We start from the raw sequence: 25,288 nt of genomic DNA on the forward strand, positions 1-25,288 counted from the left end.
CGGGCGGAAGGCGGGGTACACCCTGGACAAGTCGCCACCTCATCGCAGGGCCAACACAGATAGACAGACAACATTCACACTCACATCCACACACTAGGGCCAATTTAGTGTTGCCAATCAACTTGCATTTAATTTCAAATTAAAATCGGTGAACTTTTAAAATGTTTTTGATTGACAGTGCATTATCAGTCTGTTTGATCAGCGACAACAATCGGTCAGTTTGTACACATTTACCATTTCAACCACTTATTTAATCGACTGTTGTATTTAAACGTGTTTGTCACATTCGAGTGTTCCTTATGTACAGTTTGTAACAAGATTTTGACTCCGCTGGCAGTCACCCAAGCAATGCCTTACTTTCGCTCTCAAAGCTCCTTCTCAATAAAAGCCTCGTGGCTTGGAGTGGCGTTTACTACCGTGACTTGTCAACAGAGGTCGGGCCGAGGCCACGGTGGGAGACTCTTATTGTGAAGGCGAGAGAAGCCGGGTACAATGCTGCTTAGTCATGGTGAGTTACCGCTTCCCCCCCCCTCGCTGCTATTGCCTGGCGCACACTTTCATTGCAATGGTGGAAGGCAGCTCCGCGACGTGAGTATATTTCATTAAACATTCCAGCTCACAATTGCTGCCGTGTTTTGGGGTTTAAGGGTCACGTTTTTTTTGGAGGGGGTGGGGGGTTGTCTAACAACTGGGACACTACTAAAACCGCCTTGTTAGCGTGTTTGTGTTGGGAGCGATTTAGTGCAGCTAGCTTCTAGCGTCTGTTATTATCAGGACTAGCGTGAGTATTCATCATAGTACTGTGGTAGTATTAGTAGTATTAGTACTAGTTAGAGACGCGTCGAAGTATTGTGTTGCTCCACACAGTAGACGCGTCAGTCATGTGCACGTCATATCGGTGTCAAAGCTTTTATTTGCAGTGCCACCTGTGATGTTTATGATCAAAACATGCGGCCAGCGGCACAGCGTGTGAGGCTGTTTTTGTGGGAAGAAAAGCTCTGAATGGTGCGTGTGTGTGTGTGTGTGTGTGTATTGGTGTTGATGATTAAATGTATTATGTAAGAACGGGCTTCACCGCTTGCTTCGGTCGTGTTGTGGTACATCCAGTTCCACTGTGGAGAGTTCATGATGAGTCACACTGACTATAACTCTTTGCAAAAAAAAATGTCAGTGATCAAATATGTTTGAATTCCTTCCATAGCAAACCATGGGAATCGAATTAATCTGTTCCAGCATCAAGCTGTCACCCCTTTTCGAACAACCTCGACTATACAGGCACAGTTTTATGTAAAAATTAAACATTCTTGGAATGTTGCCTGTAATTTACAATCCTCATGAGAAACAATAGCATGTCTTTTTGTTTTTTTTAATGCATTTTAACTCGTAAACAGAAGTCCGCTTAAAATAGGGCTTGAAAGTGTGACGTGCAAACTCATTGCATTGCGGGTCTTTTTGGATTCTGAATCACTTATACCAGTGGTTCTTAACCTTGTTGGAGGTACCGAACCCCACCAGTTTCATATGCGCATTCACCGAAGTCGAACCGTAATTATGAAATGATGTTATTATTAGGGCTGCAACAACTAATCGATTATCAAAATAGTTGGCGATTAATTTAGTCATCGATTCAGGGACGGCGTGGCGAAGTTGGTAGAGTGGCCGTGCCAGCAATCGAAGGGTTGCTGGTTACTGGGGTTCAATCCCCACCTTCTACCATCCTAGTCACGTCCGTTGTGTCCTTGGGCAAGACACTTCACCCTTGCTCCTGATGGGTGCTGGTTAGCGCCTTGCATGGCAGCTCCCGCCATCAGTGTGTGAATGTGTGTGTGAATGGGTGAATGTGGAAATACTGTCAAAGCGCTTTGAGTACCTTGAAGGTAGAAAAGCGCTATACAAGTATAACCCATTTATCATTTATTATTCGTTGGAACTATGCTATGCGCATGCACGGAGGTTTTTTTTTGTTTTATTTTTTTTGTTTTTTTGTTTTATAAACCTTTATTTATAAACTGCAACATTTACAAACAGCTGAGAAACAATAATCAAAATAAGTACAAAAACAGTACAAAACAGCGCCAGGCCGGCGCTGAGGCTACGTCTCATGAGGTGGAGGTAAGCTAGCCAATGATGTGTCATGTGCAGCTCACGTGACGACGCCGTCTCCTTTGCTGGAAACATTCGAAAAATGGCGCAGGAAAACAATACGGATAGTTTAGCGGAGAAACATCTTGAGGTTATTGCTTCAATGGAGAAAAGTGTACGACCTAAGTCGTCAAAAGTGTGGGAACACTTTACTTTAAAGACTTCAAAGAAGAGTGTTTCCTGCAAAATGGCACGGAAGTACAACATTGCTTCAGGAGCACCTGAAAAGGAAACATGTTGGAGCCATGGATGAAGGGAAGAACTCACAGTATGTAACTTTTTAAGTCCATAGTGGCAACAGGCATTCATGAGTTCAGCTTTTTTGTGAGTACCGTAACATTAAAGTTATGCCTTTGTTGCAACGCGGGGCTGATAATGTGTCTCCGGCACATTTGACTCCGTTTTGAGAGAGAAAACGCACGGTTACCAATTTCGAAATAAACGTAACGGACAGAAATATCTCAGGTTGGTTTCATAATGGATCAATGTAGCCAGGCCCAATAAAGCTATATAAATATATTTAGATTTAAGTGACGCTTTAGTATAACTAAATGTTATGAAGGTGCTGGAATATTTCATGCTATTATTCAGAGGCAGCCTAAAATTAATCCTTTATTATTCACAACAGAAACGTGTACAATATCTGATTCAGTTCTGATCTGATGAGTAACATTTCTGTGTTATTATTGGTGTATGCTGCATCCCCATGGTGCCAGTATGCAGGTTTTTTTCCAATAAAATACTGGAAAGGATAGAAATGTAGTTTGTCTCTTTTATCCGATTATTAATCGATTAATCGAAGTAATAATCGACAGATTAATCGATTATGAAATTAATCGTTAGTTGCAGCCCTAGTTATTATATTAAATAAATACTAGTAAATATATATTTTACAAACAGAAAGTTACAGGAATGTACACATGATCCCATGTTTACATCTTATTGTGCAACATGTCAATGTTTTAGTGGAAACTAAATGCGACATCTGAAAGAGGTACAAATTATTTCCAAAGACATACAATACTAGTACACAGCTCAAGAAAAACAATATTTGTTGTTATTGTCATTGTAAGTGGGCCAACACACTTATATTAGAAAACAATCTCATGGAAATGACTGCTGTCATTTGCTTATAATAATAAAACAATTAACTTGTTATTTAGTCAGGTTTGAGACAGGTGTGCTGCTGGTGTGGCCACAGTGCATTTGCACGTCTGACGGCGCTCACATGTGCTCCGCTGAATGCTCAAGGAGTTTTTGCGTTTGCTCACGCATATGGAAAATTAGAGGGAACATTGTTTGGGGGTTTCCATAATACGCCGATAGGGAGAAGTTTTTATTTACACGATGAGTCGGGTGTGTCTTGAACTTTGCAGCGCAGGCTCCGCCGAACCCCTGAGGCCAACTCACCGAACCCCTGGGGTTCGACCGAACCCAGGTTAAGAACCACTGACTTATACCATACCATACCAACTTTATTTATAAAGCCCTTTAAAAACAACCACAGTTGAAGAACAAAGGGCTGTACACCACAAACAAATAGAGGCAAAGGACAGACTAAAAAATAACATTTAAAACAGAAGTAAAATACACATTGGAAAAAGCAAATACAAATTACCCTAAGAACAATTTGTTAGATGAAAAGCAGTTAAAAAGTTAAAAACAGTTAAAAAAGTGAAAAACAGTTTAAAGTCTCACTTATATGTACCGTAACTGTATAGTGTATTGGGGACGGTGTGGCGCCGTTGGGAGAGTGGCCATGCCAGCAACCTGAGGGTTCCTGGTTCGATCCCCACCTTCTACCAACCACGTCACGTCCGTTGTGTCCCTGAGCAAGACACTTCACCCTTGCTCCTTCCTGATGGGTCGTGGTTAGGGCCTTGCATGGCAGCTCCCGCCATCAGTGTGTGAATGTGTGTGTGAATGTGGAAATAGTGTCAAAGCGCTTTGAGTACCTTGAAGCGCTATACAAGTATAACCCATTTACCATTTATATACACTATATCAGTGTTTTTCAACCTTTTTTGAGCTAAGGCGCATTTTTTTCATTGAAAAAATCCGGAGGCACACCACCAGCAGAAATCAATAAAAAATTAAACTCAGTAGACAATAAAAAGTTGTTGTCGCATTTGTTGGATATGAATTTAAACCATAACCAACCATGCATCACTATAGCTCTTGTCTCAAAGTAGGTCTACAGTCACGACCTGTCACATCACGCCGTGACTTATTTTGAGTTTTTTGCTGTTTTCCCGTGTGTAGTGTTTTAGTCCTTGTCTTGCGCTCCTATTTTGGTGGCTTTTCCTGTTTTGTTGGTATTTTCCTGTTGCAGTTTCATGTCTTCCTTTGAGCGCTATTCCCCGCACCTGCTTTGTTTTAGCAGTCAAGAATATTTAAGTTGTTGCTATTTTTTTTGTGTGGACATTGTTGATTGTCATGTCATGTACAGATGTACTTTGTGGACGCCGTCTCTGCTCCACACGCTGTAAGTCTTTGCTGTCGTCCAGCATTCTGTTTTTGTTTACTTTGTAGCCAGTTCCATGGTCCCAAACCTTGTGGGAACAGTTTGGAGCCTAGATAGCAGCCGTGAGACTTGAAGCTCGAATCAAAGCATTTTTATTCAGTTGCACATGTAGCATTTAGTGGGCTGTTCGCGTTACCAAAGCTAGCTGCGGGCAATCGACAACGTACAGTATTTTGAAAAAATAACATGTCTGTTTACTTTTAGTCTTGAGTAACTACAAAATGTGTATTATTTCCGGAGCATTAGCACAGTAATCAAATGATTTAAAAGTAACAATAGGCTTGTTTTTTCGAGAAACCCTGCCTATGACATGAGGCTGGGCACCCTAACTCACAAGAAATGAAAACTGTAGATTATGCGCAATTTTAATGGGGGACAGCAAGCCATAACAGACTTTGCATTCTGAACATTTTGACCAGTATAAAAACTGACTTGACGAAAATGATACAAGTTTGGCTTCGACAATAGCTTTGTCAATTGGAAGTGCTCATATGTATCAATTCCACCAATTTAACATTGGTGCGTGCGGTTGTGGTCCCTTGATAGTTTTATTTTGTACGATCCATTTTAGTCCAGTTTGTTAACGCGGATACAGTACAGCCATGTAAACAAAACCTATGCCCAGAAAAAATAGATCCCCGGCACCCACATTGTAATACAACATCTCCTGCCCTTTTTAGCCCCGTGGAGCCAATGGTAGCCATGACATCATGGCGTTTATTCCCTCCATAAAACCCAATAAATAATCACACCAAAAGTGCCAACAATGTTCCATATACATTTCGAGACCTGAATATTAACCAAGTATTAGCAATATTGGTATTATAAGCGCTAACTTGAAGGACCTATTTTTAGCAGAGCTGGTGAGCTTCTTTCTCGCCTGGGAGTTTGTGAAAGTTAATTCTAGATTATAAATCATGTCTGTCACCTGGACACCAGAATGATGTAGACAAAGTGTGAAGGTGGTACACTTTTTGACAGCCGATTTCAGGGTTTCCCTTAGATTGCCAAGATACCTGTGGCGGTGGTTAGGGGCGTGGTTACCAAGACGTCATCGTATAATTTGCTATAGTAATATGTTTACTTTAAAAAGGCTAAAAACATGTATATATTCATTTAAAAACAAATGTGTGTTATTATTAATTAGTATTAACAAATATTTGTAGATTGTTTTGATATACTGTATTTTTAATGTACTTTGAGAATTATTTAAGTGTCGAGACTTTGAGTGACTTTTTCTTTGTCATAAACAACTAGCAACAAATCTAGAATATTTTTCTGGTGTTATTATAGAATGTACTGGTGTTTAGAAAGTCTTCTATTTTCCTTCGATGTCCGCGACAAAAAGTGAGCTGCAGTGAGCATGACGTCACACTGCTGCTCCAATTGGACTTTCTCTTCTTAAAAGCTGCCACTGGCCTCTTAATATTTGCACATTTTATAGAATGCTGTCCGCGGGTATATTTAGGATATAATAAAGTTACGTCCACATCGGCGAAATGCTGATTACGCTTCAGACAATTGCGTGCGTCTTGGTTATGTCATAACATCCGGTTTCGGCAGCACTGTTTTTGGTGATTGAAGTCTTTTTTCAGCAATAGTGCGCAAATATTAGGTTTTATTAACAGTATATCCATTTATACAGTAAGGACCTGCTGATGATAATGTTTTATATTTGTGTGGTTTTGATTTGATGTTAATTGTATAATAACAATATCACTAATACTTGGTTAACATTCAATTTGGGTGCGGCATGGCGTAGTGGGTAGAGCAACCGTGCCAGAAACCTGAGGGTTGCAGGTTCGCTCCCCGCCTCTTACAATCCAAAAAATCGCTGCCGTTGTGTCCTTGGGCGGGACACTTCACCCTTTGCCCCCGGTGCCACTCACACCGGTGAATTGAATGATGAATGATAGGTGGTGGTCAGAGGGGCCGTTGGCGCAAATTGCAGCCAAGCTTCCGTCATTCTACCCCAGGGCAGCTGTGGCTATGAAAGTAGCTTACCACCACCAGGTGTGAATGATTGATGGGTTCTACATGTAAAGCGACTTTGGGTACTTAGAAAAGCGCGATATAAATCCCAGTTATTATTATTATTATTAAGTCGTGAAATGTAAATGGAGTATTGTGCAGTTCCCCTCTAAATACAACATACAACCTTGGGGCGGAATAATTTATTTAAAACATTTGTTTGCACGCACAACACTACAAATGTTTATGTGGAATTAGAATATGTAGCTGATTGAATTCTACTCTCTCCATGTATTATTATGAGCCGGTTGAATAAACGGTACACACATAAGGTGTTTATTCAGCATAAAGCTGAACCACACTGATATCATTATTCTAAAATGTATTATTTGATAACTCATGATCTGATACATTTGTCTGTTTATTACACAATATTTATGCTATATCTATTCATCAGAGAATGTCACTCTTGATTTATTTAATTACGTACTACTATCATACATTCTGTACTTTTTACTGAACTATGTTACAGTCAACTTTAATCCTTGATCGATTACCAATTTACTTATAAATTATTACTGAAGGATAAAACATACAAACTCTAATATCTTGATTATTACACAAGGTTTTCTTTTTTTGGTACTACAGAACAAGTGGTAAACTGATACATATTACCATACCACTGTCATAAGCTGTCAAAGAAATGGAAGTGTAACTTAATAACAGTGAGTCAACTTCAGGAAGCATTTATAACAAGGCTGCACGATTTTGAGAAAAAACCTGGTTACGATTTTTCTCTTCAAATTGCGATCTTTTTTTATATATAAATGTATAAAACTTAAAAAATAACGAGTAAAGGACGTCATGTTACTTTTACACTGTCAATCAACATATTCTTGTTTCAAGCTGCCACACATTATAATAATATGCAATAATTTTGTCTTGCTTTGTCTCGCTTTTAAAATGAAAAAAACAATCAAAAACTACACACATTTATAATGTAAAGTAATCATAATATATAATATTCATCCAAGTAACCATTTAAAATGATCTAAACTTTCATTTCTCTTTACCGACAATTGTTTATCATTGTATAATAATTGCAAGGTAAATAACTCTAAGCAAAAATGTTACTTCATTAAATATTGGACATCTTATAGTACATTTCCAGTTGAAAAAACTACGTTGGACGTCTTTTTTTTTTTGTTGCCATTTCGTGATCATGGCATTCTCGCTCATTCGTTGATGGGCTTACAGTGCCCATCCGATTTAAAGCTGACATATTCCCACAACGGGACATTTGGCTTTAAAATGTTCTTTCTAATATGAGTTGTTTATTCCTTCTACTTTTTTAAATTAACTCTACTGTTAAACGTGCTGAGAGCGATGCACAGAGGGAGGCGTCTTCCTGTTTGAAGCGAGAAATAAATAAACGCTATTCTCAACAATTCTAATTAGCAAAAATGTCTGTCACCCAAATGTAGGTGACGGCGGAGACAACACAAAAAACCTTAGCCTCTTGCAATTGCGCACTAATTAAAGCCTCATTGTCAATTTGATGTCGATTAATTGTGCAGCCATAATTTATAATTCACATGGAGCTTCCAGAAACATCATGCAATACTACTTTTTAGGGGAGAGAGTAGCTGCTGTGTCCACAGAAAAGGAAAACTGACACATCACAGACACACGATATTGTCTTTACAAAACAAAAACACTGAACATTCCTCAGCAAAACAACTAAAGTCCAGCTGGGGATAAAAACAGCACTAACTGTTTTTTGTACAACAATGAAGTCCCCAAGACCAAAATTCTCAAATTGTGTATAAAAACAGGCCTCAAATTTTAACTTTTTAAGGTCAAGCCATGTGCTGCCTTACAGAAGGGCTCATATTTTAGGGCACCAAGGCATGTTAGAAGGGCACCAATGCATGATGGCCATAAGACGTAACTGCACTTTTTGTCCATGTAGATAAAAACAGTGTTCATGTATGAGATCCAGGGCTGCCAATTATGGCCAAAGTAATGATTAAGATTATCGGTATCAATATTGAAATCATGATTACTGATTGTTAGGTGAAGCAGTGTTGGGGTGTGAATGTAATACCATCATGTCCTTTGTAATGTCTAATAAAAAGACTATAGATAAACATTATCTATATATCTAAAGACAAATATTAGTTGTTTTTTTAATTCTTTAATAATATCAACTTGTCAGCTTTTTGTCATTACATGATGCCTTTATCTCAATTTTTACATTTTGACAGAGAGAGGTTTTAAAAAAATGTTTTTTATTTAAGTTATGTACATTTATATGTACGTATATGTAGATGCTGTATCGGGACAGATCCATTAAGAATTTGAGCAGAAATATGTCGTATAGGAATTAACAACACACAATAACACATTAACAACGCGCTATGTCACATGGATGGGTTTTGAAGTATTACCTTTGTGACATGAAAAAAAACAAGTAATGTAACAAAAAAACTGGTGTTTACTTTTTGATATCAAAATAAAACAAAGCAGCTTGGCTAATGAAGATAAAGTCAAATAAACAAGCTTTGTTGTTCTCCAACGCCTCCTATCAGTACAACAGTTTGGTCAACTAAAATAAAGAAGAGTGACACCTCTCACATCACATCGATACAGTTTGCAGTTAAATAAAGAACGAGTGAACATCCCAGTAAACAAACTAAAGACTGTTTGGCTAATGAAGATAAAGTCAAATAAACAAGCTTTGTTGTTCTCCAACGCCTCCTATCAGTACAACAGTTTGGTCAACAAAAATAAAGAGGAGTGACACCTCTCACATCACATCGATACAGTTTGCAGTTAAATAAAGGACGAGTGAACATCCCAGTAAACAAACTAAAGACTTGATAAACAAGTTGTTACAACTTTCACGACACATCACCTGCTGCATGTTTCCTCACATCATTAACTCTCAGTCACAGCAGCTGATGAACGCTGCATTGAGAAAATAAAAGCAACATCAAATAGTTTTTTCCTTCGCTGTATACCTTTAGTGTGGGGACAAGTGCATCTGTCTCCAATATTGTCCACACCTGTCTCCATCTAAACACAGCAGTGCACTCTTAAGCGCACGGCGGGAAGCGAGGGAAAATTACGTTAAACCAAGCGCTTGGTTCCGTTTACTACGAGGGGAAATCTCCGGAGTAAAGTCCATGTCGTTAGTCCGCCATGATTATCAAGCAAAACGACACTAGTGCGCATGCGCCTGACTTTGTGTAGCCTAAATGCATTGATAAATGACGGTTTTTGGTAATTAAAAAATTAGACAGTGTTACTAACCGTCTAGAATTTTATTGCAAATTATCATTATACCGTTTACTGTTACATCCCTCGTCCATTAACAAGTAAAAAGTCAAGGGCGGTCACAGCATGTTCTTGCCGCCGATGTTGGTCAATTTTTTAGAGCATTACGGCAAATGACGAGGGTGGTCGCGGTAGTTGCCGCGGTTGCCGTGGTTAAATTTGAGCCCTGTAAAAAGAAGTGAAACGCCATCTATATACAGGAGTTCCTTAGTTTACAAACATGTTCTTTCGTTGAGTGTGTCATAACCATAGACCACATTGTAAATTGAGCACCAGCTGTAGTCAAACATAACAATGTAGTTTGTGGGAGTAGTTTAACTCGAGTAGCATGTTGTCTGTAAAGCCCATATTGTCACACACCAGTTAGAGTGGCATGGTGCTAAGATTAGAAAGAAGTGTTGACAACATCAGTCCGTACGAAGAACAGGTGTATATACACTGGTGCTGAGTCTTGTTTGTTATGGCATCTTGTTTAGTGCATCTAGTGTCTGATGTCACTTTCTCTCTTTCTTTCTAGGTGTTGGATGAGCTAACTGCTTCCTAGTAAATGTAGGGGTGTGTCTACTACGAAATCTACCTAAAACCTTCTCCCCGGCTTCCCTTTCGAAAGCTATTCTTGATACACTTTTGACACACAACTCCCAGCTTTAAAAAAAAAAAACATTTTCCCACCTCCATGAGTATTCAAATAATGCTGAGAGTTTATTTTACCCTTCTTTCCTGAACTTTTGTTGGACTACGTTTTTAAGGAGCGTGTTTTAAAGGCTGATCCTTGAATGGGACAAATAGCCTGATTTGGTTCTCATTCTTTGTTTCTTTTTTCCCTGGTAGTCAGAGGAATGTTCAAGATTTACAATGTCGGTGCGAAGTCATGGAACAGTCTATCCAGCCATGCGGTCTCCAGTAACTCCATAATGAGTCGCACAGCTTGACACAGGTACTGAACTCATCTAAGGAGTCATTGCATGTGCGTGAATTTGGATAGCAGTCCATAGCTCCAAACCACCTGGATCCATCCCCAACTCCAAGTTCCTGATTCCACCCATGCTTCCCTACGGTGCGATGGTACCCTCTAACGCTTTCTGTGCGAGAGAATAAGGAGGTGGAGCTAAGGTAGGAAATGTCAGAGTGCCTGACAGAATGCAAAGCGCTGGTAACTCCATCCACGCGCAACGGCCACCGCGTCCTCAGCTACACGCTCAAGAGCCACACGGCCGCCGCCTTTGCCATCATGAACGAGCTGCGTCTGGATCGCCAGCTCTGCGACGTGACGCTCCGTGTGCGCTACAAAGATCTGGAGGCTGTGGATTTTGTGGCTCACAAGGTGGTGCTGGCCTCGTCGTCGCCCGTCTTCAGGGCCATGTTCACCAACGGCCTGAAGGAGTGCGGCATGGAGCAGGTGCCCATCGAGGGAATCCACCCCAGGGTGAGTCACCTCCCGAACTCCACTCATTAATTTTAGGTGTGAAGAAGTAGATTCCATACACCATTTGACATTATAGTCCTTGGATTGTAATATTTGTACTATATCCAGAGGCATGTGAAATTTCTGTGAAAACGCGGAAAGTCGCATTTTTAAACATTCACTTTAGCGGCAAAATATCACTTCCGCTTTTTTTTAATGAAATACCAATATAAATATAATCCAAACAAAATGTGTGGAACGCTCGCATAAGCCGGAGCTACTCGCTGTTCCTCTTGCCTAAACGCCGCAGGACGGGGAGACGATCAGAAGCACCAAAACAAGCTTGCGAGTGAGCTAACATCTAGCCAGCTTACTTGTTGTCACATCTGTTCGCTCTCCGAGCCACAACACTTCGCTAATCATATTTGGATAACTACAATCCGAACACTATTAGTTGCGAACCAGTTGTAGTTCTAGAGTATTTATTAGTAGCCAGCGAGAAGGTGTATTTTGATGTGACGGATGTAAACATAGGTCACAACACCAGAAGTACCGTATTTTTCGGACTATAAGTCGCAGTTTTTTTCATAGTTTGGCTGGGGGTGCGACTTGTACTCAGGGGCGACTTATGTGTAAAATTATTAACACATTACCGTAAAATATCAAATAATATTATTTCGCTCATTCAGGTAAGAGACTAGACGTATAAGATTTCATGGGATTTAGCGATTAGGAGTGACAGATTGTTTGGTAAACGTATAGCATGTTCTATATGTTATAGTTATTTGAATGACTCTTACCATAATATGTTACGTTAACATACCAGGCACGTTCTCAGTTGGTTATTTATGCCTCATATAACGTACACTTATTCAGCCTGTTGTTCACTATTCTTTATTTATTTTAAATTGCCTTTCAAATGTCTATTCTTGGTGTTGGGTTTTATCAAATAAATTTCCCCAAAAAATGCGACTTATACTCCAGTGCAACTAATATATGTTTTTTTCCTTCTTTATTATGCATTTTCGGCCGGTGCGACTTATACTCCGATAAATGCGGTATATTACCAGAGGAGGCGTGGCTATAGGATAGTTGCCAAATGGTAAACATTTTCTCAGTTCTTTGCGTGCATGTTATAGAATTTTACGCTACATTTTCAATGATATGAGTTTTAGTAAATCATCTACTTAAAAAAAACATTTCTATGGCACATGTAAGTGTCAAAAAGAGAGCCAAAATAGATTGGTAGATGAGAATAAAGCTAAAGGTTAAATGTAGTTTAGAAATGCAGCCAATTGCAGGAAATTAAATTTGGATTTTCAAAATTTTCTTTCAGGCTTTGCGTGTCAGCACTTACTGCTGAAGAAATGTTCTTCTTTTTTGTCTCTCTATTTTCCATTTTTTTTCCTCAAAGGGTACTTTCTAAACCCTGCATATGGTTTAGAAAGCTGACCTTATTTTTTTAACAAAATTGTAGATTGTTTATACTCTTCTGCAATTTATTCAATTCAGTGTTTGAGCATCTCAAAAGTGAAGTAACAATGTTAAATAAAAATAAGCAACCTCCTGGATGGAGTCCTTTTATATCAATACCGCGACTGGCTGGCTGATGTTAAATCAAAACCAAAACTAACCATTGCTGGCACATTTATTGTAACTTTGACCAGAGAAATACGAAGAATGAGCGATGACTAATTTTGATCCTATGGCAGTTTGTTCACATTGTTTGTTCATATTTTTAATTGGATTCTTCAGCTTTCTTGTATTTTCTACTCTTATCTAACAGCTGCTGCTGTAAGTTTGTTCTGTCTCTAGACTATAATGACAAAATCCCTTTTAACTTGTGTGGCAGAATCCAGGTAAATCCTGCAACGCTTTTGTTTTGAGGTGTACATGCGCAGAACAGGAAGTTACTGTGGGCTTCTTTTGATGCTGCTTAGTCAACTACAAAACATGTTGACAAACAGACCTATTTTTTATTTAAATGAACACTGTAGCTTTGAATTCTGTCAACAAAAGCAGTCAACCATGCACCATGACTTAAGCAGACACTAGTAATAAGAAAAACGCAATAGACTCGTTCTTGATGAGTTGGTCCATAAACGACGGTTTGCCAATATATTAGAAACGTCGCTGTAGCAGAAGTCTTCAACGTTGTATAGGCCAAAGACCACCAAACTGATGGAGCGGGGACCCCCTGCCTATACGTCTTGCAAAAAAATGGTTTTATACTAAACTGGTCATAAAGATACATTGTTATTTTGTGATATTAATATATTCATTTGATAGCAGTAGTGCAGCTAATTGCTAGCTGGAAAATAGTGTGCTCATCACTATCTAGCAACTGACACACTTATCGCTAGCTGGCAACTGGTGCGCTAATTGCTAACTAACAACTAGAGCACTAATTGCTAGCTGCAACTAGTGCATTAATTGCTGGCAAGCAACTAGACCGCTAATGATGGCTGGAAATTAGTGCGCAAATCTCTAGCTGGCAACTACAGCGCTAATCGCTTGCTTGCAACTAAAGCGATACTCGCTAGCTGGCAACTACCGCACTAATTGCTAGCTAGCAACTAGAGTGCTAATCGCTAGATATCCTAAATGCTAACATAAATACAATGATATAGTTAAAGTACCAATGATTGTCACACACACACTAGGTGTGGTGAAATGTGTCCTCTGCATATGACCCATCCCCTTGTTCACCCCCTGGGAGGTGAGGGGAACAGTGGGCAGCAGCGGTGCCGCGCCCGGGAATCATTTTTGGTGATTTAACCCCCAATTCAAACCCTTGATGCTGAGTGTCAAGCAGGGAGGTAATGGGTCCCATTTGTATAGTCTTTGGTATGACTCGCCCGGGGTTTGAACTCACAGCCTACCGATCTCAGGGCGGACACTCTAACCACTGATATGGTTGTTTTATGTTTTTATTTTAAAACTGCAAGGTACAGTGAGTAGGATGTCCATGCCAATAGCATTTATGAATAACACTACAATGTGTTGGATCAATGTTAATGTGTATTTAAAACATTAAAATTTGTCGAAAAATAATATATAGGAAAAAGTCCAATCTTTCAATCAAAGTTTACTTATATAGCCCTTAATCACAAATGTCTCAAAGGGCTGCACAAGCCACGACATCATCGGCTCAGTTCCCACATCAGGGCAGGAAAAAACTCAACCCAATCAACTTGATATTTTTAAACAGTACCTTCGCAGGCCCCCTGGGGATCACAAATCCCCTGCTAAAGACCTCTGCGCTATAGTACACTGTATATATATATTGAATAATAATAAATATATTGTTAAATAAATGCTTCTTTGTCACTCAAAACTGCTCATTATATTTCTATAGGTAAAGTTTTTGATAAAAGCTTTTGTTTGTGCTGACGTAAAACAAAACTGGCATCAACAGTCACATTTAACGTAGTAATAACTAAAGAGCGATGCACTGATTAACCCTAACCCCACGTTCTGCTCTTCTGACCCATTCAGGTCATGGACCGACTGATAGAGTTTGCTTATACAGCCAGCATTTCAGTCGGAGAGAAGTGCGTGATCCACGTGATGAACGGCGCCGTCATGTACCAGATAGATAGTGTTGTGAAGGCCTGCTGTGACTTCCTTGTCCAACAACTGGACCCCAGCAACGCCATTGGCATTGCCAGTTTTGCGGAGCAAATCGGCTGCACAGAGCTGCACCAGAAGGCCCGGGAATACATCTATATGAACTTCAGCGAGGTAACATGAGTACTCTGTGTTTTGGATTACGTTATAGGTGCTATTTTGGATCGTTTGGACTCTTAACTTTTGCATCCTTGTAGGTTTTTTTTCTTGCTTGCTGCCACATTCTCGTTCAATCGATCACAACTGGATTGTTCAGTCTGTCTTAGAAGATGTTTTGCTCTCTCACCTGAACAGGCTTCATCAGTTCATGCTCATAGAGTAAGATTGGTCAGATCTAGTCTAAGAGCTGGTGCCAAAGCTCAAGCAGTTTATACTCCTAACAAGGTTTAGGCACCGATGGGAACCGGGTCTTCTATTCCAAATCTCCTGGAATCGTCCACTTTTTTAATTGCCAACTCCTAAGCAGCTAACTGTCCATATGAAGCTGCTCCTACAAGTCAAAAATCCTCAATTTCAGCTAATAAACTGCAGTTCTTAAGTTTTATTATCACTGAAAGGAGGAATAGGCTAAACATGGTACACACAGTGGAAGAGCAAGTAGGGCAAGGTACAGTAATAGCTAAGCTAGCCGCTAAACTAGCTTGAAACAGCACAAAAAATAAGTGCTCTCTTTTACAGCAGAAAGTGAGCAGTTTATTAACAGGAAATGAACAACTGTTGGGCTGCTCGGTTGCTGTTTAGCAACCCACATAAGAGGAAGACTGACTGATCCATAAATCAACAGCATTGATACCAGGGGTTGTATATGATGGAGACTAATGTAATGTAATTTATTTTCCCATTTATTTAGTTATTTAAATTTTTGATAATGTTTACAAACTCTGGGAATAAGGCCCTAGACAAAGGAGAAATTTGAGGGCAAAAACCAAAGGATTTTAGTGAGTACCGTAATATAAAGTATTTTTTAGTTTTGTTTAGTTGTGTACTACAGACTTTATTTTGCTCAAATAATTGTATGTAATAAAATAAAATAAGGAACTAGTTAAAATATTGTGTTGATATTGTTACATTGTCAATTAGGCCGGGGTGTTATGGCTGAAAACTGTATCACGATATAAGTGTTTAATATTGGTCGATATTGATAATTATTGATGTTTTTTATGACCTATCTAAAATTAGGACCAGTAGAACAATATATTAAATGTAAAAATGTTTATTTTAAATGTAACCTTCCTTTGATTATAATCCCCTTAGCTGGGAAAGAAAATGTCAACACAACCGTGGAAAATACCAATTCATGTAAACTAAATTCTAAAATCACATTCAAGACTTAACAATATTTTAAATTAATGTGCAAAAATAAGGACTATGTAGGCAATGTTTAATAAAGTGTAACAAAATAGTGCAAAGTGTAAAAATCTAAATATAGAGAAACCTGAAAAAAACAATTGTTTGCAAACTCAGTGCCAGGAAGTCACGACTCTGCTCGGGTGAGCGCAGCTGAGGTGGTCCACATTGGTCTGACTGCGGTCTGTTTTTTTTGTTTTTTTTAAATCTCAAAAATTGACTTACTGCAGAGGTGACTTTTTCTGTTTAATCGACAATTTCTTCGTTTTATTCAGCACTCTTCTCACTCCATGCAAAGAATCCAACGCGAAACAACAAGGTGGCACAACCAAACTTAATAGTTGATATTATTACCTGATTGGCTGTTAGTGTGTCACTCCCACTAATCAGTGATCACTTCCTGTGTTGTTGGATTACCAGAGAGGGTCTGCCTTTATTCTTGCTTTGCAACTTGCGGTTTCTTCGACATAAAAAAAAAAAATGTATCAACCTAATTATCTTCTTTTTTTTTTATATTATGTGTCTATCGTGATATATATTACCTTATTTTTCGGAATATAAGTCGCACCGGAGTATAAGTCGCACCTGGCGAGAATGCATAATAAAGAAGGAAAAAAACATATATAAATCGCACTGGAGAGGTATGTTAGTTCAAACATACATTTTTTTTGCTAAAATCTACCATAAATGTTAGCATGCTTCCAAGATAGCGCCATTATTTTTAGGTTCAAACATAAAAAAATGAGCTAAAAGGCTAGCATGAAAAAAATTGCGACTTATAGTCCGAAAAATACGGTAATATTGTTTTATTGCCCAGCCTTACTGTCAGTAGCAGTCACCGTTAATACATTTTTTAAAATTACGGTCAACACACTCAAGGGTGGTTGTAATCTGCAGCATAAAACCCTGATCGGAACATAAACAACAGAATGTGTGTAAATGTTAGTTTTTTGTTTTTTTAGGTTTTCAAAGATAAAGTGAAAGTTTTGTGAAAGTGTACATTTATAATCAAGTTCAAAGGATTGATATGTACATACTTCTAAAAAATAGCCCCTTGAAAGTAGTACATTTTTTTACCCTGCCTCTTAAAAGAATTAGAATCGATACTCGTTTGGATTCAGAAACAAAATCGGAATCGAATGCGTCCAAATTCAAACGATGCCCAACCCTCCTCCTCACCCAATTAAGAATGGTTTCGCTCTACGATACAAAGGCGCGACACCTCAGTCATTAGAATGGAATCCCGCTTGTTGCCGTTGAAGTATCGTGTGGCAAAACGATCACTTCTACCATCCCAAAACCTGGATTTAGGTGCCTCTTTATGCTAATATTGCAACTGAGTGGAACATGTGATTCCATTCTAAAGACTGATTCTGTGTTGGTAAAGGTTGTTTTCTATCGATTGTTTTGTCACACAATACCTCAATGGTAACGAGCGGGAATTCCATTCTAATGACTGCTGTTGGCATTGACAGAGGATTCGCACCTTTGCATCTTTACAGCTGTTTTTTTTACACCACAATAGAATGAAAACATTTTTGTCAGGGCATTTGTTAGAGCATAAGTGTTTGGGCCTTGGCATCAGCTCTCGGACTAGATCTTCTCAACCAGTGAAGATTGTCCTGATTTTCTCCCTTCCGACCAAAGAAGGCAAATGCCTCATTAGCTTATAACTTATAAGATTGTCTTGTGGTTAACAGTGTTAAGAGTGAATGTGTCCCAATAATTGGCACCAAAACAGGTTAAGTCCGATAATCGTTAGAATTAAAGTGTTCAATATTTACTTCATGTCTGTGGGAAACATTGAGTCATTGCTCTGTGAATTGTGACACGGTACGGAAGGTATCCATTTTACCATTTTATTGATTTGTTTGTTTAACTGTGTTTTATATATAGAATATTCTGTATTTATTAGTATTTAAAAAAACATTTTACTTTTCTGATTTTAAACTGTACAGCACTTTAGGGCAGTCATGACTGTTTTAAAATGGTGCTATATAAATAAATAAAAACCTTGACCTTGATCCCAAAACGCTAATATCAATCCAATAACAATAGACACATTGGTATTGATGTTATTTATATTTAGATCAATACGCCCACCCCTTTAGATAGTGATAGATTTCGGACTTGGAGAACTAGAGTCTAGTCTGTGGTGAGACAAAATCGTCATGTGCGTGATGTTCTGTGTTGATATTATTTTAGTACACCACAGGAATATAAAGATCAAAACTGCTCATTGCTGGATTTTTTGTCTTTATGTGTGGGGTCTACTCTGTAACAGATAAAAGAAAATATCCTAAGATTAAGAAAATCTTCATGTGTTTACCAGCCTTAAGGCAAACTGAACAGTCTTTTTGCGATCGATTGAATGCCCTGAGATGAAGGAGAATATCCATACATTTGACGCCCGATTGTACAAATGTACACATTCCTCTGGCAAATTTCCGCAAGGCGTCAACTGTGCTTCCCTGCCAGCCTCCCTTCTTTACTTTTTAAACCTCGCTACCCATACTGAGCATACCCTGTGTTGCAATAACAACTCTTTTAGACTACACGTGTGAAGACTTCATCACATACTGGGGAAACAAAACTTTGACACTCTTTGGCATGGCACCTACAGCTGAGAATGTAATTCCTTTTTGTAAATTACTTTCTGTTTACCTTCTCCATCATTGTTCTTTTTAAATTCAAATCTATCTGTAAGACCAGCAGGCTCATATTGTTTGTCTATGCCTTCTTTTGGGCCATAACTGAGAGATGTGGCTTGTCACGATAGTATGAGTTAATGACATCAAAAATTTAACATGATTATATTAAAAAAATACCGTTGCTTAAGTTTATTTTTGACAGTCTTAATACATACGTATATGATGTACTCCGCACTTTGAATTGCCTTGTGTACGAATTGTGCTCTTTAAATAAACTTGTCTTGCCTACTTTTCATAGTCACGTAAAGTATGTAAAGAAGCAGACTGTTATCACCAAGGGTTGTAAATAGATACAATTGAGACACTTATTTTACTCCAACATTTGTTTTCCAGGTGGCGACCCAGGAGGAGTTTTTTAACTTGACTCACTGCCAGCTCGTGACCCTCATCAGCCGTGATGAGCTCAATGTCCGCTGTGAGTCTGAAGTCTTCCAGGCATGCGAGGCCTGGGTGCGTTACGATCGAGAGAACCGGCGGCCATACGTCCAGGCCTTACTCCACGCTGTCCGCTGCCATTCCTTGACTCCCAACTTCCTAAAAGCTCAGCTCCAGTCTCTGGACTGGGACCCCCAGTGTAAAGACTACCTTGCCCAGATCTTCCAGGACCTAACCCTGCACAAACCCACCAAGGTCAATTCTTGCCGAACCCCCAAGGTGCCACAGCTCATCTACACGGCCGGCGGCTACTTCAAGCAGTCCCTCAGCTACCTGGAAGCGTATAATCCTTGTACGCAGGACTGGCTAAGGCTAGCTGACCTGCAGGTACCTCGCAGTGGCCTGGCCGCCTGTGTCATCAGTGGGCTTTTTTACGCTGTGGGCGGGAGGAACAACGCCCCTGATGGCAACATGGACTCAAATGCGCTGGATTGCTACAACCCAATGAACAACTGCTGGTTGCCCTGTGCACCCATGAGCGTGCCCAGAAACCGAATAGGAGTAGGTGTCATCGACTGCTTGATTTATGCTGTGGGCGGATCGCATGGGTGTATTCACCATAATAGTGTGGAGAGGTAAGTGCTTTCAGCGGCTATAATTCTAATTAGATATCTACAACTCTGGACTGGCTGCTATCTTGAGAGGGTCATTTGAACCAGAAAACATCTGAATATGTTGCTGCTCTAAAAGGTACGATCCAGAAAGGGACCAATGGCAGCTGGTAGCCCCTATGTTGACGCGGCGCATCGGTGTGGGCGTGGCGGTCATCAACCGGTTGCTCTTTGCTGTGGGCGGCTTTGACGGGGTCAGTCGACTCCGCTCCTGCGAGTGCTACAACCCAGAAAAGGACGAGTGGAAGACCATGGCCTCCATGAACACCACACGCTCTGGAGCGGGTGAGCACGAAACACAACATTGATTGTTTCTCTAAAGGAAGAACTGATTGACATTTATCTTGCCCGTAGGTGTATGCGCGCTGGGGAATCAAATTTTCGTGATGGGCGGCTACGATGGCACTAACCAGCTGAACACCGTGGAATGCTACAATGTAGAAACGGATACATGGAGCTGCGCTGCCTCTATGAGGCACCAACGCAGTGCTCTGGGAGTCACTGCGTTACATGGACGCATCTATGTGTTGGGTGAGGAGCACTGCGAGCACGTACATACTGCCTCCTGTGGATTTATTGGCTCATCAAATGAGTTTAACCCGGGCTCACTAAGAGGGAAACTGGGTTGTACTTATAGCTTCATTTTAATCACAGTGGATCCCCGCATATTCACAATTCCACATTTGTGTACCCTGCAAATGAAAATATTTTAGCCAAAATATTTTTTTCCTCTGAAAATAGGTCGTTTTTTTCTTACATGAAACACATCTCAGTAATAATTCATAAATACTTGATAATGAAGCATAATACAACACATAAAAAGTTAAAGTACCAATGATTGTCACACACACACTAGGTGTGGCGAAATTATTAAAAATTATTAAAAATATTATTAAAAATTAATAAACCATAATAATACAGCCGACATGTACAGTGCTTCCGGAAAGTTTTCAAAGAGCTTCACTTTTTCCACATTTTGTTATGTTAGAGCCTAATTTTTAAATGGAATACATTTATTTCTTACAAAAAGATGCCCCTGATCTCACTTTTGAGATTCATGGCAAAGTTTGTGAAAACTTATGTGATTTCTTAGTTTTTATTTTTTTAATACATTTTCAAATATTTCTAAAAAAATAAAAACGTTTTCACATTGTCATTATGGAGCATTGCGTGTAGAATTTGGAGGGGAAAAAATTTATTTATTCCATTTTGAAATACGGCTGTAACATAAGAAATGGTGGAAATAGTGAAGCGCTGTGAATACTTTCCAGATTCACTGTATGATGCAAGAGGAAGCTTCTACAGTCAACATTCTGGCCCTACAAACTTGTAGCAGGGTACAGTGGTAACCCAAATTACAGTTCAAGTACCTTCCTTAACTTTCGTGTATTTTGAGATATGAGGTGTTTCTCTGCTTTTTGTAACGCTTTAAATTACAAGCGTAATTTAAGTTACAGGCCTCCAAGCTGTGCAATAGTGTAGCTAATGCCACAGTGAACGCCACCCCAAAACATCTGGTCTTCCATTAGCTTAGAGAGGCGTTTAATGAGAAAGGGGTGCAAGTATCCTCACTTTATGGGGGAAAGTGATAAAGAAATACATAATATATTAAACTTGTATGTGTAGCTCTTCGCTAATACTGACATTTCTGGGCTAAAAGTGCACCAAGCAAATTTTTGGACAAAATTTATTTTTCACATATATTGGCCGCACAACTCTACAAGCCGCATTGAAACATGAAATATTTATATAAGCGCTTGTGCTGATTCACAAATGTAACAAAAGACTGTGCCTGTAACAGGGCATACAGTAGCCCACCGCAGAGGTCATTGAGCAGGGTCTTTGTCTTTCTCCACGTGCACGCAAAAAACATTGAATTCGTCTTCTTCAGCGCACGGCTTTTCGGCCTTTTCCAGCTCGTTAGTCTTGGTGTTGGATTTACTTTCTGTGGGACGGCAGATTCCCTTTTCGATGGCCGGGTCAATCGTCTTCGGGTTTGGGGCTGCGTTGTGTGCATTTCGGTGTTTCTTCTCTATGAGGAGGGTGAGTCCATAACGTTTGATTTAAAGTGAACAATATGATTGGTCCACCGGGACATGTTCAGCAATTTCCTTGGTCTGTGTAAAGTGCGAGGCAAAAATGAACAGCTTATAGTCTGGAAATTATGATATATAATAATAATGATAACCGTGGTAAAACTCTTGACTGTTAGTATTACCGTTTTAAATTAAAATTATCGAAAAAACATGATTGACTTTGATAAACTCAGACGCTAGCTTAAATGCGATGATGAATACAAGAGACATTAACCTCTTTCCCCATTAAAAAACAACATAGCCCAATCTAAACTCATATAAACACATTGCTGTCAGAACAACGAAGATATCAGTGAATCATAAAAAAAAATAAACGTGGGCTTTCTAACAGTGGTTCTATTTATTTTAAGTGTTTAAAAAGTGTGGGTGTAAGTATTTTTGGAGCACATTCAACAATGTCGCAATAATAATAACTACGTAATAGTTTTGGTCACAATAACCATGACATGAAATGTTCATATCGTTATATCCAGAGATGCCTGGTACCCTGTGCATAATATTAATAATAATATTAATGATAATAATAATACATCCTATAGGAAGGAACATGCAGTTCTCCTTTTTGGAAGAATCCTTTTTTTAAAAGACACAGGAAAACTGTTGGGATAAAACATATCTGTATTTAAGTTGTCTTTTTAATCTGTTGGCGAGCATTCCATTTAAAAATGTTTTGCCATTTTAGTGCAGTCTATTTATACAAACGCCCATTAATTATTCTTAATTTCCCTGACGAACATAGCCCAAGAGATCAATACAGTTCTGGCTAATCAAATGTAATAGATTTTCTAAACCCCAACACATTGTTTTATGTTGAAGCGCTTAACATACTAAACCTTGTTTGCGTTGACAGGCGGTTACGACGGCAGCACGTTCTTGGACAGCGTGGAGTGTTACGACCCCGAGGAGGACACTTGGTCAGAAGTGACGCGCATCACATCAGGACGTAGCGGTGTCGGCGTGGCCGTTACCATGGAGCCGTGCCAGAATATCCTACCTCGGAGTCCTACACCCGAGCGGGAGAATGGTGGAGTCGTGCACCACGTACAGCGACACAGTACACTGTAAACCCCGTATCGCTCCCTCCACACACACACACACACACACACAACTTAGCTGAAGTTAAAACATCTGAATGCTGCCTTATCGATTCTGGAACACCAAGTCAGTATTATATTAAAAGATCAGCGTCGGTATAATCAATCCTGAACAAGCTCTGTCATCTGGCAAACCTCAGTCTGTCTGTGTGCTTACATCTGGTATTTGGAGTCCTTCAGCAGAACTTCGCCTCCCAGATTTGACCTTTGACTAAAAAGGGCTGCATACACTTGATTTAAATTTACACACATTTTTCACGTCATCTCGTTTAGTACAAAGTGGCTGTTTGTTGTCACTTTGTGGTGTTTTAAGTGCCATCACCCTGCATCTCCACACACTCGTATCCACTTTTCTCATCCCAAATCCCAGCACAAACCCACTTAAATTTGATTGGAAGCGCTAAAATCACCTTATAAACATCCTTCTATTAGGTTGCAAGTCCTAATTTAATTATCACTCATACATTTTGCCGTTTTAACCCTGTTCTGATGCTTCTACTTTCCACAGTGCATATTCAACAAGTGGTTAATGTCACAAGGCTTCGAAATGACATTCTTTTGCAAGAGAAGCGGTCCAACAGGTAAAAACCTGTCTTTTATGTAACGCTAAGAATCCTGATGGTGACTTCAATAAGTGACAATTAATACTGTAGTTTCTTGCGGATTTTCCTTTTTATAAAAAATCAAAAACATCTGGACAGTTGACTTGGTTTTCTCTTCCACCAAACTTCAAAAAGTGACCATGTTTGTCAGAAGTGTTCAACTATTAAACACTAATGACGTATTTGTAACAGCCGTTTAAGCTACAATTGTTTGTAAGTGATGTTTTGTACACTGATATTCAAACAGAAATTTAAATTCTTAATTTATTCTTGTTCCTCTTAACTGACAAAAGCTTTGTATTGAAATGGACTCTGGTGTTGTGTGGTTTTTTTGTTCTGTTTTTCCAAAACAAGCATGTGTTGTAGCTGAATAAGAATGCATGTTTGTAAAAAATGTGTTTCACTTTGTAAGGGATTTCTTTTTTTCTTTTCTTTTCTTGGCCATCTATAGTTGGGGTGGGCATTTAAGAGTATTTCAAATCGGCTTTGTACATTTTTCCAACAAAATCATGTACAATAATTGATAGTAAAGACAAATATGTTTATTGTACGTGTGTTTGCTTTTGTGTTTTAATGTGCGAAAGCCTGCACATAATTATCTCTTGTGTATTCGCTCGAGTTTGTTTGCCTGTTAGTTGGCAACATAACAAAAAAAAATATTGGTGGATTTTGCGTAAACCTTCAGGAAATTTCAGAAATGGGATACAGAGCAAGTGATTTGATTTTGGTGATGATCAAGATTACTGTTTTTAAAGGTTTCTTTACTATTGAGTACTTTGCACCCGGAAAGTATTCACAGCGCTTTAACTTTTCCCACATTTTCTTATGTTACAGCCTTATTCCAAAACTGAATAAAAAATTTTTTGTACTCAGAAATCTACATACATACCCCATAATGACAACGTGAAGGTTTTTTTTAATACATATTGCAAATTTATTAAGAATAAAAACCAAAGACCATCCCTACAGTGAAGCATGGTCATGGCAGCATCATGCTGTGGGGATGTTTTTCAGTCGCAGTAACTGGGAGACTTGTCAGGATAGAGGAAAAGATGAATGCAACAATGTACAGAGATATCCTGGATGAAAACCTACGCTTCCCATTCAACCCGATTGGGCTTGAGAGGTGCTGCAAAGAGGAAAGAGGGCTAAACTTCTCAAAGATAGGTGTGCAAGACTTGAGGCTGTAATTGCTGCCAAAGGTGCATCAACAGAGTATTGAGTACCGGTAAATGCTGTGACTACTTATGGACATGTGATTTTTTTGAGTTTTAATAAATTTGCAAACAATCAAAACTACTTTTTCATGTTGTCATTACAGGGTATTGTCTATACAATTTTGTGGACAAAAATTAATTTATTCCATTTTGGAATCAGGCTA

The 25,288-nt window shown here is 39.1% G+C and overlaps 1 protein-coding gene across 3 annotated transcripts; it reads left to right on the top strand.

Annotated features, from left to right (window-relative positions):
* The first annotated feature begins 386 nt into the window (after positions 1-386).
* On the top strand, positions 387-24,457 carry keap1b (kelch-like ECH-associated protein 1b). Of its 3 annotated transcripts, none has more exons than XM_061983819.1 (7): positions 387-508; positions 10,494-11,402; positions 14,880-15,125; positions 19,403-20,079; positions 20,195-20,400; positions 20,470-20,646; positions 23,062-24,457. In XM_061983819.1, the coding sequence occupies exons 2-7, from the start codon at positions 11,097-11,099 to the stop codon at positions 23,274-23,276; spliced, it is 1,827 nt and encodes a 608-aa protein (XP_061839803.1). In that variant the 5' UTR covers positions 387-508; positions 10,494-11,096; the 3' UTR covers positions 23,277-24,457. The 3 variants fall into 3 exon arrangements, with proteins under 3 accessions (XP_061839803.1, XP_061839802.1, XP_061839804.1); XM_061983818.1 differs by having other exon boundaries at positions 508-588; XM_061983820.1 differs by lacking the exon at positions 387-508 and adding an exon at positions 540-588 and having other exon boundaries at positions 10,808-11,402.
* The last annotated feature ends 831 nt before the right edge of the window (positions 24,458-25,288 follow it).

This window comes from Nerophis lumbriciformis, linkage group LG25 (assembly GCF_033978685.3).
Source record: "Nerophis lumbriciformis linkage group LG25, RoL_Nlum_v2.1, whole genome shotgun sequence".
Classification (NCBI taxonomy): Eukaryota; Metazoa; Chordata; class Actinopteri; order Syngnathiformes; family Syngnathidae; genus Nerophis; species Nerophis lumbriciformis.